At 39.8% G+C, this 15,421-nt stretch overlaps 1 protein-coding gene across 1 annotated transcript in view; it reads left to right on the top strand.

The window, feature by feature from the left end:
* The window catches only part of SYT1 (synaptotagmin 1), a 523,537-nt gene that overhangs the window by 370,348 nt on the left and 137,768 nt on the right, over positions 1 to 15,421 (top strand). Inside the window, exons 6-7 of the mRNA XM_047788370.1 lie at positions 6,020 to 6,204; positions 13,162 to 13,284. Of these exons, the coding sequence (XP_047644326.1) occupies positions 6,020 to 6,204; positions 13,162 to 13,284 (308 nt within the window). The remainder of the gene's footprint in view (positions 1 to 6,019; positions 6,205 to 13,161; positions 13,285 to 15,421) is intronic.

The following is a 15,421-nucleotide window of genomic DNA, read 5'->3' as shown; positions in this document are numbered from 1 at the left end:
CTTGGCAAACCTAAGAAATTTACTTCTTTAAAAAGTAAATTTGACCTAGATTTTAACACCTGAGGAGTCGATGGTAAGCTTCATGATTGTGCAAACCAGGCTTAGCCCTGTATCCCAGACCCAAGAAAAATGCTTGACATGTATTAGATGCTCAACATATATGTGTTTGATTAAATAATTACTTCTTTAAACTGTCTATTTCCCATGAAAGAACAGCCTCCCATGGTAAGGGAAAATATTTTGAGGGGGGTTTCTCCAACAGAAGGCCAGCTAATGAAAATTTCTGAAAAAAAAAAAAAGAAAGAAAGAAAAGAAAATTTGTTTCTAGCTGGTTCCAAGTTCTTTTTACTACATTTGTATTTAACTATCATTGCTTCATGTCATGGATGATCTACAAAGAGCTGAGCTTTGATTCAGCAAGAAGTGAATTTCATGTGTAGGAAGAGATTTATTTAAATACTTTTACACATTTTTACATATTTGTATTCTCATTTTTACATAAGGCATCTTTTTCATACCAGTCTCACAAACCACCCAATGTATTTATACCTCACAGTCACTATTTCCCACTGGATGGGAGGAGGAAGTTTCAGCAAATATATGCAATAGTTTTATTTAAAACTGTCAACACTAAGTGAGACTTATGTCGAGTCTTGAAAAATAAGTATTATTTAGATGACTAAAGAGGAAATAAAAGAGCATTTCAAAAAAGAAGGACCTGGTTCAGGAAAATAGGGGGGTTTAATTGAGCAAAGTGCTATGAGTTGCCCATGTGATGGGACTACAGGTGGGTGTGGGAGAGCAGTGAGAAAGACAGGTGGATAGGTGGGACGGGTCCAGTCACGAAGGACAGTGAAATCTAGGCACGAAATACGTGGAAGTTGTGGTTTTGCACATTGTGTCCAATGACAATAAATGGGTAAAATGAAAACAAGCGATAACTGATTGGAAGAGAAATCAGATGGGACGTAACGTCAGGCCCCAACCTCCCAAGCCAAGATAGAGGTCAAGGAAACGTGTAAAAGGCATCAAAGGAGAAGTAAGAGGACTTGCCAGTCAGTTGGATTTGGGAATTAGAATTTCCACGTGGTTCCAATGCCGAGAAGCCGGGAGTGACGGACGTACCGACAGAAGCCACGTACCTCATTTGAGAACTGCTTTGAGAAGATGAGAGTTTCGTAGGAAATGTGTGATGCGCGGTTGGGAACACAGTTCTAGAGCACAGAAGGGACAGGAACTGACGTCCAGGTTTAAGGCTGGAAAAGGATGTGCTCAACAATGAGGGAGTGCAAGGCGAGCCGGGAGCTAGGTGCCCTGATTGACAGCGCCATCCACCACTTGGGACTGGGAGAAAAGACGGTCCGAACCAGTGAAGGAGGGACGGGTAAGGGCAGTAGAAACAGAGGCCCTGGGTCACACTGCTGTACAGAAGAAATTGATAGAACACTGCAAATCGACTGTCCTTTTTACATATTTAAAAATTCAAAAAAAAAAAAAGAAGAAGAAAATGTCAAGAAGGAGTGTATAATCAATACTTTTTTATACCACAGGCAATGTTGTTTTGAGCTTAGCCAGAAGAAAACCACTGGTTCTCTCTGCAAGATTCTTGGCTGCTCTGTTCGCACCACGAAAATGGTTGCCGAAGGGGTAGATAAAAGGAGTGACTAAGGAGAGGTCACCGAGTATACAGAAACAGCCCCAATACTGCAGTCGTGGTCATCTGTATGCAACCCATGTCATACATCTCTTGAGGTCTGCTTTCTCACTCTTGAGTTTCCCATTGCTGCTGGAATTACTTACTACAAATTCACTGGTTTAAAACCACCCAAATGTATTATTTCCTGCCTTGGGAGGTCAGAAGTCCAAAATGGCTTTCACTAAGCTAAAATCAGCATGTCAGTAGGGCTGATTCCTTCTCTCTTTTTTCACAACTTCACTGATAGGCAATTAACAGTAACGTTGTATACGCTTAGGGTGTGCAATGTGATGATTTGAGGTATGCATATATTGGGAAACGACTACCACAACAACGGCGGCTAACACACCCATCACCTCACGTCATTACCTTTTCCTGCGTAGGTAGTGAGAGCATTCGAGATCTACTCTGAGCAGATTTCAAGTATAAAAGGCAGTGCTGTTAACTGTGGTCCCCCGTGCTTTATGTGAGACCCCAGAGCTTTCTCCTTAGAACGGAAACTTTGTGCCCTCGGACCAGCATCTCCCCACTCCCAGCCCTCCTCCTCCTGTTACTCCGAGTTCCAGTTTCGTAGGTTGCACACGTGCGCGACGTCACACATGATTTTTTCCCACTCGATTTGCATCTGTCCGACCTTTTGTCGAACGTGGTGCTCCTAGTAGTCCTCCGCGTCGTCGCAAACGGCAGAGGCCACCTTCCCGTTAAAGAAAAGTCTCCTTATCCGCGTATTTTCTTTATCCATTCATGGGTGGACGGACAAGGAGGTTCTTTGCATATCTTGTGAATACAACTTTAATGAACGTGGGATGCAGACCTCTCTCTAAGATGGTGATCATGTTTGTTTCCTTCAATAAATACCCTGAGTGGGACTGCAGCACATGGCAGCTCATTTTTAATTTTTTGAGGAACCTCCTTACTATGTTTTTAATGGCTAGGTGAACTAATTCTTCCTCAAGCGGTAGGAGAAAATCCATCTCCCTGCCTTTTCCGACTGCTGGAGGTCCCCTACATTCCTTGGCTCATGGTCCCTTCCTCAGTCTTCAAAATCAGCAGCACAAGAATCTTCAAATCTCTGATTCTGGAACTCCTGCCTACGTTTTTCACTTAGAAGGACCATAAGTGATGACGCAGGGATCCACTCAGTAACCTAGGATAAACGCACTGTTTCAAGATCCTTAATCACATGTGCAAAGTTCTTTCTGATTTGTAAGGTAACACATTCACAGGTTCCAGGGATAAGAATGTGGACATTTTTGAGGCGTTAATCTTCTGCCTACCACAAAGTCTAAGATAAAACATCACAAGCAGAATTGACTTTGACTTCATTCTAACGCACCAGTTTATCTTCAGGTTAAATGATATGTGAGATTAATTCATTAAGTAGAAGATGAAAATAACATTTTTAATGGAGAGTTTTTACATTAGTCTATTATTTTCTATTTCAAGGTCCCTAAGTTAAATGTTAAAATTCATGCTGTAAAATTCCATTTAATGATAGCTGGGTAGCAATAAACTGAGAGCTTTCTGCCGGTAGCAATATTTCAATGAGCCTATTTTTGATTGAAACTGTATTTTATATTAAAGAAATGACTCTTGGCAGCATCTTATGCTATTTTTTATTGTCTCCATTTTTTTCTCAAATGTAAAAAGTCCTATTTAAATAGGCTTCAGAGCAAGACAAGGGTTTTTCCTTTGTTTACATTTATGAGGCGCACATTTTAACATAAAAATGTGAAAATATGTTAGAATTTCTCCTACTAGTCCATCTATAGTTTTTCCTTTTTAAAACTGAAGGGATAACGAACAAAACTTCTGCGAAGATTCCGTGAAGTCATGTGCGTAAAGATGTAACACAGCTACTGGCTCACGACAAGGTCTTCAATAAAATTGTAGTGCAAGCCAAAGCAGCCTTCATGAGATTTCCTCACTAATAACAAAACATATTTCTATAAGTATTACAAAGTAATAAGACCGTGGATGGTATTTCTTGTTCAACTTACCAAGTTCTAAATATTGAGTTGCTCTACAAAACTGAATAAAATGGTCCACATTAAAATTCAACTCAACTGCCTTTCATTGAAAATGGTGTATCATCATCCCTTCAGTCCAGTTTTCAGATGGGTACACAAAGTTAATGCATTAAAGCTTTTTTTTATTCTGTCTAAAGGTACCAGTAAATTGTGAGAGAATGTTTGCTTGTTTCATATACTCAATAAAGCAGAGTCAAAGTTAAAATTAAGCTCTTCAGAAGATCAACTGAAAGTGAAGCTAGAAGACAGCTGCACCGTAAGAAATAGAAGTCAAACATGTTTTTTTTCCCAGTGGTTATAATTCACTTTCGAGTTGCACCAATTTCAAATTTCTTCCTGTCATCCTTGTTCCTCTCTCTTTAACTCTTTTTATATAGTGTTCCTGTGCTTTCACTGCCTGTCTTCCTTTGTAAAGTGGTCAAATGATCTCTGTCTTATCCAAGTAATTTAAGAGACTTTTATGTGGCTCTCTGAGAGACTATCACACAAGTCTGACTAGGAGAATAAATTACGAGGTTCAAAATGAAGGGTCCTTATCGATCCTGCCTTGCCTGCAGTGAATACCGAGGCCCCCTCGCTCACTCAGCAAGGTTTTCACTAGCCCCAAAGAGGTAGGCTCTTTCAAAGGCACTACTATGATATCATTGGTTACACACACTTACTTTTCTTTTTTTCCGTTGCTTAATGAGATTAGAGAACTATAAGGAAACAGGGCTCATCTATAACTTCCACACCAATCTGTCTTTGACTGAAAACACCATTCAAAAGATACGGCTTTACGCGTCCTCAGGTTAACACCCAGTCACCTTTCAGGAGCCAGAATATGCCTGGTAAGTGTTCTCCGTGATACAGCTAAATGCACAGGGAGCCAAGAGTGGGTTTTCTCAATTTTGAAGAAAAGTTAATTTTTAAGTGTTTCTCCATTGTCCAGGTACTCCTGACTTGTGTTCGGCAATCGTTGATATTAATGATGTTTATGTAGCAAGTAGAAAATAGCATTTTTTCTTACAATTTCAGGGCGCCATGTCTTTTTTGATTGCAACAGGCAAATCTAATTACTACTTCTGATTAATCTCAATAGTTGAATGATTACTTTCCAGGCAAACTGAAATCCTCTGTGTTTCTATGAGAGCTAATTTTTTCTTACAAGCACGTGTGAAGGGGAAGCTAAATAAGAAAACAGTTATTTTAGTAGCTGGACAACTCGTAACAGGAAAAGCAGCTCTGAGTGTCCTTGTTTGTACACACTTTATTAAATAGGGCCTGCAAATTCAAAGTCTCTGCCCTTAACCAAAAACTCTTTCTTCCTCCTCTCCATTTCTGAGCACATCCACCGAACTCCTCTCCGAGGAGTTAAACGCCTCTTTCTATGTGTCTTATGTCCCTAGATGTACTCTGAGCTGGGGCAGCCCCAACAGAGCCCTATGCCTTGAATATCAAAAAATAGCTATTATTAAGTGAATTCTTACTATGCGCTGATGCCATTCTAAGGTTTTTCAGTCTCTTAACTCAGTCTTGAAAGGAGATGAAATGAGTGCCACCATGAGCTTCACTTTATAGAGAAGAAAACACAAATTCCAAAGAGTTCGGGAACCTGGCCCATCACACAGCCTGTGAGTGGCCAAGCCTGAATCAAGGCTGGTTTTATGACAATGGCCCTGCCTTCAGAGACCAAGTGGGAAAACCTCCCCAAGCTCAGCTTTCAGAGCACCAAGTCCTTCTTCCTAACCTTCACTACTGCTACGATTTTACGTTTGTTTTTCTGTTGATTTGATTAATGGTCCCCCACTTCAACTGAGCCTGCAGTATTTGATAGATGTGTAATAGAAGCTAATATTTATTAAGGTTTGCCACGTGCCAAGCACTGCATCTGACTCTTCAAGAGGACTATGAGATACCTTCCAATTTACTTCCACTGCTGAGATGAGGATACTGAGACAGAGAGGTTAGCCAACTCACCCAACGTCACACAGCTAGTAAATGATGGAGCCAGTTCTCCAACTCAGAGTTCCAACTCCAGAAATGAAGGAATGGATTCAAGGAAACCCAGCTTGGAGAGACCAGAAAAGCCACAGGGAGGAGATGACATGTGACATACCTGGAAGGGCGCAGTGGAAACGATAGAAACACTCTGGGCGGAAGACATGGATGAAGCCACGCAGAACAGACTGCTCAGAGCACAATAATACGAATGAAAGAGTGAATAGCTCTGTAAGCATGAACACCGTGAATTTAAAGGTTTTGCCTATGTTTCCTTACTAACAGAACCTTCCCTTTTTTTTTTTTCTTTCAGTGCCACCGTGGGCCTTAATTGCCATAGCCATAGTTGCAGTCCTTTTAGTCTTGACCTGTTGCTTTTGTATCTGTAAGAAATGCTTGTTCAAAAAGAAAAACAAGAAGAAGGGAAAGGAAAAGGGAGGGAAGAACGCCATTAACATGAAAGACGTGAAAGACTTAGGGAAGAGCATGAAGGACCAGGTAATGGATTCACTTTCTATTTCTCCTGAGATTATTTTATTGAAAATTTAAAAATAGACAGTTTGTTATTTTGTGCCAGAAAAATACAGAAATGAACAGTGTCTGGACATGTGTCATTGCTGTAGAAACGCTTTCTAATCTGTCCCTCAATACTCAACATCCCAAAGTACAATGGGAATATTTGGTAAGGAGTTTCAGCCTCCTGAGCGTATAAACCAGGAGAGAGCGTCCCTGACCACCAGGGCCGTCCGGGTAAGCCCGGCCGATTGGAATGATGCCTGAGTTTGTGTATTACATCCGTGTAGCTGGTCTTCACTGTGTCTCGAGTTAGAGAAACCAAGTAAGGAGCATCTGAGCGTTTTCCCTCCTGGGCAGGACATCTTTTTAACACCTTCACTCATCACTGTTAAAGAATAAGACTTAGAGCTGTTTCTCACACGTGATGGAATGTACTATCCCTAAACCACCATCCAGCTCCATTATTAGTGCTTAGAAATAATGAGTTACGCAAGGGAAGAGAGAGAAATACCAATGGGTTCTGAAGAACAGGGTAGGCTTTCCAGGCAAAACTCTTATTATTCCTTCACTTAGGGACACTTAGAACCATGATGTGGGTTATGAAATCCACCTGGCTGAGTTTTCTTCCCAAGCCCCAAGCAGCCGTCTGGATGTCCTTTATACTGTGTCTGTTTTGCCTAAATGAACAGGCTGATCTGGTTCACAATGAAGTCTACTATTAATAATTAACTGCCTCTTCATTTCTTTTTTGAAATCGTATTCATTTTGGATATCTCTAAAGAACAGTCATTTCATGTAAAAATGTAAAAATTTTTCAGAGAACTAACATTTTCAATGATTGAGGTTTGCCTTCAAATAATTCAAAAGTTCTGTTTAGTCCCTAAGAGCAATAGATATAGGCAGTTTTATAAACTGTTATTGTAGGCTTACTATTAATTGAACCTTTAAATATGTAAATCTCCTTAAGAACAGTTCAGCTCAGGAAAGCATTTCTAGTACATTTGCATCGGCATCCACATACTCAGGGCACTAATCCCTCTCCCCAGCCTGAATTTTAAACACTTCCCTCAAAGACACTGTAATGCCTGCTGACAGCAATTTCACACTGGCCCATTTTTCACTTACACTTTTGCTTGCTTTCAGGGCTGTAGGGTGAACGCAATGCTTATATTCACCCTCAGAGGTTTGTCCTGAGCTCAGCTCAACAAGGGTTATGTTTTTCTCCGAATTTTTAATCACAGCCAAAGAGCAGTCGCCAATGTTCAACCATAGATGTCCAGCACAGATTGTTTCTTTTCGGTTGTTACATGGGAACTCAAGTTTTGAATTACGGCTTGCTTTATGTCATCATTTTCTGTAACAAGTGGGACTTGATACAGATCTCTGTACACGACAGGGGTGGGAGATTAAGTATAGAAACAAAATCTCCTAGACAGACATGGGTGGGCCAAATAATTTGTAGGTGCATTTCAACTATGTCTGTGAAACAAATTGCAAATATATGTATGATCATTTCCATAACTACAATAAAATCCAAATGTGGTTTTCATTTATACCAGAAGTAACCATTAAAAGCACTAAATACTGTTAAATGATTACCTACAGCATTTCTTCCTAGGACGAGTAATTTTATTTTTCTTCGTGAAATTTGTTCTGTATGACGTAAGACTGTACTTTAAAGCACAGTGGTGTTTATTACCCGTTATCACCTGGATAAATGACCAAGATCTCAAAAATAGTAAATAGAGAGGGTAGATGGTGGTCACTTTTCCATTGATCATGAATACCTTTGTGTGGGAAGGGAAGAGAAAGAGAGTCAAATAGGGATAAATGCTACGAAGTTGGCAGTCGTTTATAGCAATTTGTTATGACAACACAGCATTTAGGATTTCAAAAACCTAAAAAGGTGTTTTTAATATTAAGGAGATCATTTTATCTATGTTGGATCTTATAGGTCTTATTTTAACTTAGGAATAATTAAACGTCCAGAATAAAACATAACTGGGACAAGTGAAAACAGTCCCCCTTGGTAAACAGCTATAGAACAATAGTTTGTGCTACTCATTAAGGAGACAAAAGTAGGTGCCAGATCTGTATCATTTTATGAGGAGAAAGAAGGAAGCAAAATAGAACGGACACGTCTTAAAACGCTGTGTCCCATGGTGATCCTCTGATCATCCAACTTCCAAACAGCATCAACGCCCAGTAAAATTATCCCTTAATTATATTTCCAAGCCATTTCAACAGAATGCCGATGTGGCTATGAGGAAGGCAATACAGATGGTCTCTGCCTCTCTCGTTTTGAAATTGGACGCATATAAGAGGCATTTTAGATACAGTTTCTTAAGATGCATAGGCTCTGGGGAAATCAGTGAGTTTGTACCATTTCACTCCATGTAAGAAAGCACAGAAATTCAGATTTCAATGTTCCTGACTGTGTGTCTCGATGGTTTTGACGCTTATGTCTCTGTGGTAAGATTTTATAATCAAGAAAGAATTCTTGGAGTTCTCCTCGTGGAGCAGTGGAGATGAATCTCACTAAGAACCATGGGGTTGAGGGTTTGATCCCTGGCCTAGCTCAGTGGGTTAAGGATCTGCCGTTGCTGTGGCTCTGGTGTAGGCCAGCAGCTGTTGCTCCAGTTAGACCCCGAGCTTGGGAACCTCCATATGCCACAGGTGTGGCCCTAAAAAGACAAAAGCAAAAAAAAGAAAAAAGAAAGAATTCTTAAGTATTCTTCAATGACAACAAATTGGTAAGAATAGACAGTATATTTATTCAGCAAAGGATATTTATTTAAGGGTTTTTTAAATGTTTTAAAAGATAAAAGCACTAAAAATACACAGAGGGGCGGTATCCCCTTGCAGAGTCAGAGGTCTGGAAAGGTCATTTCTCCATGGCTGTTACTGATGTGTGTGGATATTTAAATTTTTATTTCTTCCTTCTATGTCCTCCTTATCTGTGTTGTGTCTCATGACTGTTCTGGACTGTCCCTTGCGGTAGGTCTCCTCTGCTATCTAAACACCCCTCGTCAATGCTCAGATACATTCAGCGGCCTGGCAGCGGGGGCTCCACAGCTGAGGGTGTACCATTCTGACACACATCAAGAGGCTGAACTAAATTGATTTTTCTTTTTAAGATAAAGCGTTCTCATTTTAAACCTTACTAACCGATCAAAGAGAACAGTATTAGAAAGCTCACATTTTAACGGGTGGCCCCAGAAAGAGGATTCGGTGACCTGCACTGCCCAAAGGTAGTACACCTTATCAATTCCGTAACTGAACAGTTTAACCTCGAGTAAACAAACACTCCTTCTGATGGTTTTTCCAAGTACAACTGAGCACCTTTTCAATAGTGAATCAAGCTAGAAGTCTGTGCACTAAATTATTGAAATTTTAAACAAGGGCTGATGTACCCAACACAGCTTTTTTACTGCAATTTATTAAACTCTCAGAACCGCTGGGCTTGCATGCCTTTTCCTCTGCATTTTGTTCCTAGGTTGGGGTGGGGGAGGTGCTGGGGGAGGGACTATTGCTCTTGAGATATTATAATAGCCACTGATTTAATAGGCCTGAATTTAACGTAATGGTTCAGAAAATGTCTTGCTTAAGCTGAGCCTTTGGGACAAGAATAGACTTAATCACTTCAATGATGAATAGTGGCACTGAGAAATTATCAAAAATTTAGCCCTATTTCATGCCAAATAATTGCAGAGATGGTCCTGCAGCTTTTATTAGGGGAAAAAACCACTTAGGGAGAAGGAGATTTAATATCTCAGCTATTTCAAATTGCACTGAGCTGAAACATGATATGTAAATTGTCAGTTCTGAAGATTTTGAAAAAGTATTTTAATCCATGAAAGTTTTTATTTTAATGAGGGAGTAAGGCGCACATCTTTCAGACAAAAATATGCTTTAGTTTGCTCTTTTTCTTATTCATAAACACCAACAGTCTCAAAGATTTGGAAACCAAGCTTAGAGTTCCCAAAGGGGAAAAGCTCAAGGGTGGAATAAATTAGGAAGTTGGCATTCAAATATATACACTATTATATGTAAAAGAAGTAAGTGACAAGGACCTACTGTACAACAGAGAAATCTACCTAATACTCTGCAATAACCTATACGGGAAAAGAATCTGAAAAAGAGTGGATATATGCATATGTCTACCTGATTCACTTGGCTGCACATGTGAAACTAACAATATTCTAAGTCAACTACACTCAAAAAAATTTTTTAATAGTTTGCTATTTAAAAAAAACTAAAATCTTATGAGAGACACGTTATCTACGTTGCAACTTTCTAAACACATCTTTTCAGACAGTATTAAAGACTTACACACAGCTGAGGTTTTAAGAAGGCAATGTGGGAGTTCTTATTGTGGCGCAGCAGACATGAATCTGACTAGGAACCCTGAGGTTGCAGGATCGATCCCTGGCCTCGCTCCGTGGGTGAAGGATCCAGCGTTATGGTGAGCTGTGGTGTAGGTTGCAGACACAGCTCAAATCCCATGTTGCTGTGGCTGTGGCGGAGGCCGGCAGCTGTAGCTCTGATTAGACCCCTAGCCTGGGAACCTCCCTATGTCGCAGGTATGGCCCTAAAAAGCAAAAAAAAAAAAGAAAGAAAGAAAGAAAGAAAAAAGAAAAGCAAAAAAGAAAGAAAAGGTTCAAGTCCTCCAGTTCAACTCAGTAGTTTTTTCTTGTCACTTTACTATCACGTTTGTTACTGACACCCCCGGGTTTAAATAAGTGTGTTGTTTCCTGCCTTTGGCTATCAGTAAATCGACATTTTACCATTCAAGGAAACATTCAAATATAAACTCCAAATTAAATGGCACATGGAGTTCCCATTGTGGCTCAATGGATTAAGAATCCAACTAGTATCCACGAGGAAGCGGGTTCCATCCCTGGCCTCACTCAGTGGGTTAAGGATCCAGCACGGCCACAGGCTGCAGTGTAGGTCACAGATGCGGCTCGGATCCTGCATTGCTGTGGCTGTGGCCTAGGCCTGCAACTGCAGTTCCAATTTGACCCCTAATCTGGGAACTTCCATAGGCTACAAGTGCAGCTCTAAAAAGAAGAAAAAACGACAAATGGTTGCCTAGATTTGGGAAGGTTCCTGCACAGGTACAATAATGATGATTTTCTATTTTCCAAAGTCATTGTACCCTTCTGAAATTTTTCAAGAAGCACAAAATGGGAGGCATCTCCAACCACAGCTCAGTTCTCTGTTAATACGATCTTTCTGCCCTATGAGTTCCAATAAGATGATACCAAGTTAGTTTTTTAGAGTCAATTTAGAGTTAGATGGATAGAGCCAAACTGGAAAGTCTAGTCAGTGCAGAGACAGAGGGCGCTGTTTTGAATCCCCGCTGAGGGTCTCTGTGCAAATGAGTCACTGAACAGAAAATCTTTCTTTGAGCAGAGAAAAAAGGCCATGTAATCTGGGAGGGGAAGTTGGGGGTAGAGCTGTAGTCTGATGCCTCTGAAGCCTGGTTAAACCTCTTTCATTTGAGTTAAGAATTCTCACGTTGAATTTGATCACTGACAAGAGTTAGCATGCCTCTACTCCGTCAGAGATAGAAAGCAGCCTGCCATTGTTTCATCTTCAGTTTTGTGAAATTCTGCAGTCACGGTCAGACGTACACACAAGGCAGTGAAAATGCCACAGCCAAAACCTCGGAGCGAATATTTGCAGTATATAACCAGAGAATGGTTTAGACACTAAAATACAAAGTCTCTACGACAGTAAGAGGCAAGCAAAACTAGCAGAGTTATATACAGGCAGGTCCCAGAAGGAAAAATACAAACGGTTCATACAAAGAGGTTTAAATTTTTCAACCTCGCTAGTGGTCAGAAAAATGGTACATTTTGTCGTTTTTAATTCTGGATAATAACTACTTACAGATTTTTAGTTATCTTTTATAATTCTTTAAAGCCATAAGAATGTACACCCCGGAAATAAAATTTCTAGTATTTATAACCCTTCGAACCTTTCATTTTTGAGCAAAATTTTTGCATTTATTGGGAAATTACACTATATATTTTTATTTTTAATAAAGAGGAACATTTGAATGCATCTGTGAAATAATGAGCTTTCTAGTACTTCAACTTCTAGGTTCTAAAGAACATTGGTTCAAGCAGAGTTCTGCAAGTTCAGTGCCATGGTTTTGCAAAATTAATTTTTATATAAATTTCAGTTTGACAAAATTGCCAATGTCACTCCTTTTGCCTTTTGATATCAAATAGACCCAGAAATCAATTTAATTCAGCCTAGCTTTCCGTGGAGCTGTTATAAAAATAAAACAATAAACTGAAACTGGAAGTGGGGTCAATTTTTCCCTAAACATGCATTTGCTGGTGGCATGTTTTTTTTTCCTCTTTTTCCATAACCATTATAAATGTATACGCAAAACATAGGAAATTACAGTTTTCTGAGAATCACTTCCTCGACTATCTTTTTCATAGGAAACAAGGCAAGAAAAGGCTATGCATTTCATGTTACTTAATCCACTGCATGTACCAAGGATGTCTTACATGATGCTTAGCTTAGATCTCTTTCAACGACATGAATGTGAAAACTGGCCTGGTTAACAGCATGTTTATCATACCTCGGAAAGAAGCAGTTTTATCAGAGCCAAATAGAACACAGAGCTGACATTTTCCTTGCACCAACTTTACATATTTTGCTCGCAATATTCTGAGGGGCTTTTTCCATTGCTTCCATGTTGCTTGCTGATTGGGGGATAAAATTCCGTGCACAAATGGAATTTAAAAAAAAAATACGTAAGCAGCAGATGTGAATGTGTGTCAGACAAATGAAGAGATTTCCAGCATCTCAATGCTTGCTTCTAACAGCTTGCAAGTATAACCACAGGCCCAGTTTAATTAGGGTTTTAATGAAAATTCCCTTGAATTCACATGTAATCTGTTTCCCTACTCATAGGCCCTGAAGGATGATGATGCTGAAACCGGATTGACTGATGGGGAAGAAAAAGAAGAACCCAAAGAAGAGGAGAAACTGGGAAAACTTCAGTATTCACTGGATTATGATTTCCAGAATAACCAGGTCTGTGGGGGGGGGAATGGCTTGTAATTCCATTGCGTTTTCTGAAATTACCAACTAGAAATTGAAAGAAGCTATTTTTTCCAAACATTCCCTTTGGTACGAGGGGAAAATGTAATTACCAGAGCTATTGATGAAATAATTTCTAGGTACAGGCGGTCCCCTACTTGCTAATTTAACTGCTGGTCATTAGAATGCAGAGTACTCCGCCGATTACGTCTCCTTACGGCACTGACAGCAGGCCGGCAGAATACAAATCGCCTTGAAGCAGTCGGTCTGAAGCTGAGAGCTCACAGCCCCAGGTCCCTCGCCCTGAGCTCTAGCGGTCCTCCTGAGAAGTCATGGATTTGGATCCAAACAGGGGCAGACGCCTTTGGGTTAGAACACCGTTTAAGCCAAGGTTCTGAAACGAAATCGAACCTTCTGAGAAAGAATCAAAGATGAAAAATTGGCTTTCCATGGATTTCAACAGAAAGAATGCCTTTTGTGATGCTGGGTATAGGTTTCAACAGTTCCAGAAATGTAGGCAGACCTGCAACTTGATTTTTCGTGCCTTTGCTTGGCTGCCCGACAAGGCAGCTGGTGAGGAACTAAAGGTTCTATCAAAACAGGAATTCCTCCTTCCATTTCTCCAAAAGCCATGAAGTGCCACCTAGATGAATGATAATATTAGCTACCTTTTATTAACTGCCTGTTACAGAGGTAGCTCAAAGACAAATGTTAAAAATCTCTCTACCTAAAAAGACCTTCTAGGATTCATGACTCTGATGAAAATGGCCCTTGACCTTCTGAACTATTAAAGAAAGGTCAAAGTTAAGTAAGATTTAGCCAAGCTGAAACCAGACTCAAGAGTCTTTATGATATGGTTCTTTTCCCACCAGGAGAGCTTTAAATCTCTCCAGTTTGTTTTAAATCTCTCCAGTGTGATCAGTGCACCGATCTCTCGGGGCGGGCAAGAACTTGATAGATGTACACACAGCTACTACTCCAGGCACCATGTGTTAATTATGTCCAGCTGGATGAGGAGTAAACAATAAATAAATCAAACACCAATACGCAGCTTTGGTGACTCATGTTGGACATCAATAACACTGTGAGCTCTGAGCAATTGCAAAAATTCTGGGCTTTATTTAGGAATTGACGGCTCAAATAACGTCTTCTCTTTCTCAAGTGTCTAGAGCATTCCTCGTAAAGAACTATTGATATGCAACTCCACAGAACAAATAATTGTATTTCATGAGCTTCGTCACAGCCCTGGCTCCTTACCTTATAGTACATTCTAGAAAGCTTCATACTGGTTACAGATACAGGCTTATAGGTATGGATTTGTATATATTTATAAATAGACCATTTCCAGTCAGTGACAGAGAGCTTTAAGCTCATTATTATCACATCCACAAAAAAATGGATCAGGAGTTGACTGAGAGCAAAATTCCCTGTATTTGTATCTTTTAGGGCACGGCAAAGTCAACTTATGTTAACACATAACATGTCTTCACCCCAAAATGTAACCTGCCTGGACACATGTATTCAACATTTTCCAATGAATTTGTTCTACTTGAGTATTTTCCAGTACAAACCTAGTGGTATCTCATCCCGGGTAGTCATAAATTTTAAGATTCTCCATGGGCTTTGAGTACTTTAAGTATCATTTTTTAAAGGAGTATTTTTGAGGAAATGGCACTAAATGTTTCTTCTTCAAATATAACATAAAATGCATTTACTATTCCCTTTCTAGCCAACAAATTTTTTAAGTTATTTCATTCTGAGGATCTAGAATATTCTACGTGATAACATTTTAATAGTATGCATTTATTTTTCTAAATGCCCTCAGCTAATCTGATTTATAAAATGATTCCTGTGAGTCATGGAAGATAACGTCTGAGGAATTTTGTAGATAAGGCTATAATCAAATACATATATTTGCTTACCAACACTCCAAAGACCATCCTAAAAGTAGTCTAAGAAGCTTTTGTGCTAGAGAGAAATATGATGCTTAGCTCACAGGTGGAAGTCAGAGGGGCTTGGAAGAGATAATTCCACCTCTTACCAACAAAATACCCCCAAATCCTTCAAGTATAATAAGTGGTCAAATTTGAAAGCGTTTGGGCTCTATCACTTTCCCTGCCCCAAAAGAAAA

This window comes from Phacochoerus africanus, chromosome 7 (genome assembly GCF_016906955.1).
Source record: "Phacochoerus africanus isolate WHEZ1 chromosome 7, ROS_Pafr_v1, whole genome shotgun sequence".
Lineage (NCBI taxonomy): Eukaryota > Metazoa > Chordata > Mammalia > Artiodactyla > Suidae > Phacochoerus > Phacochoerus africanus.
The sequence above is the reverse complement of the archived record's forward strand: the minus strand, read 5'-3'. Positions and strand labels throughout refer to the sequence as shown.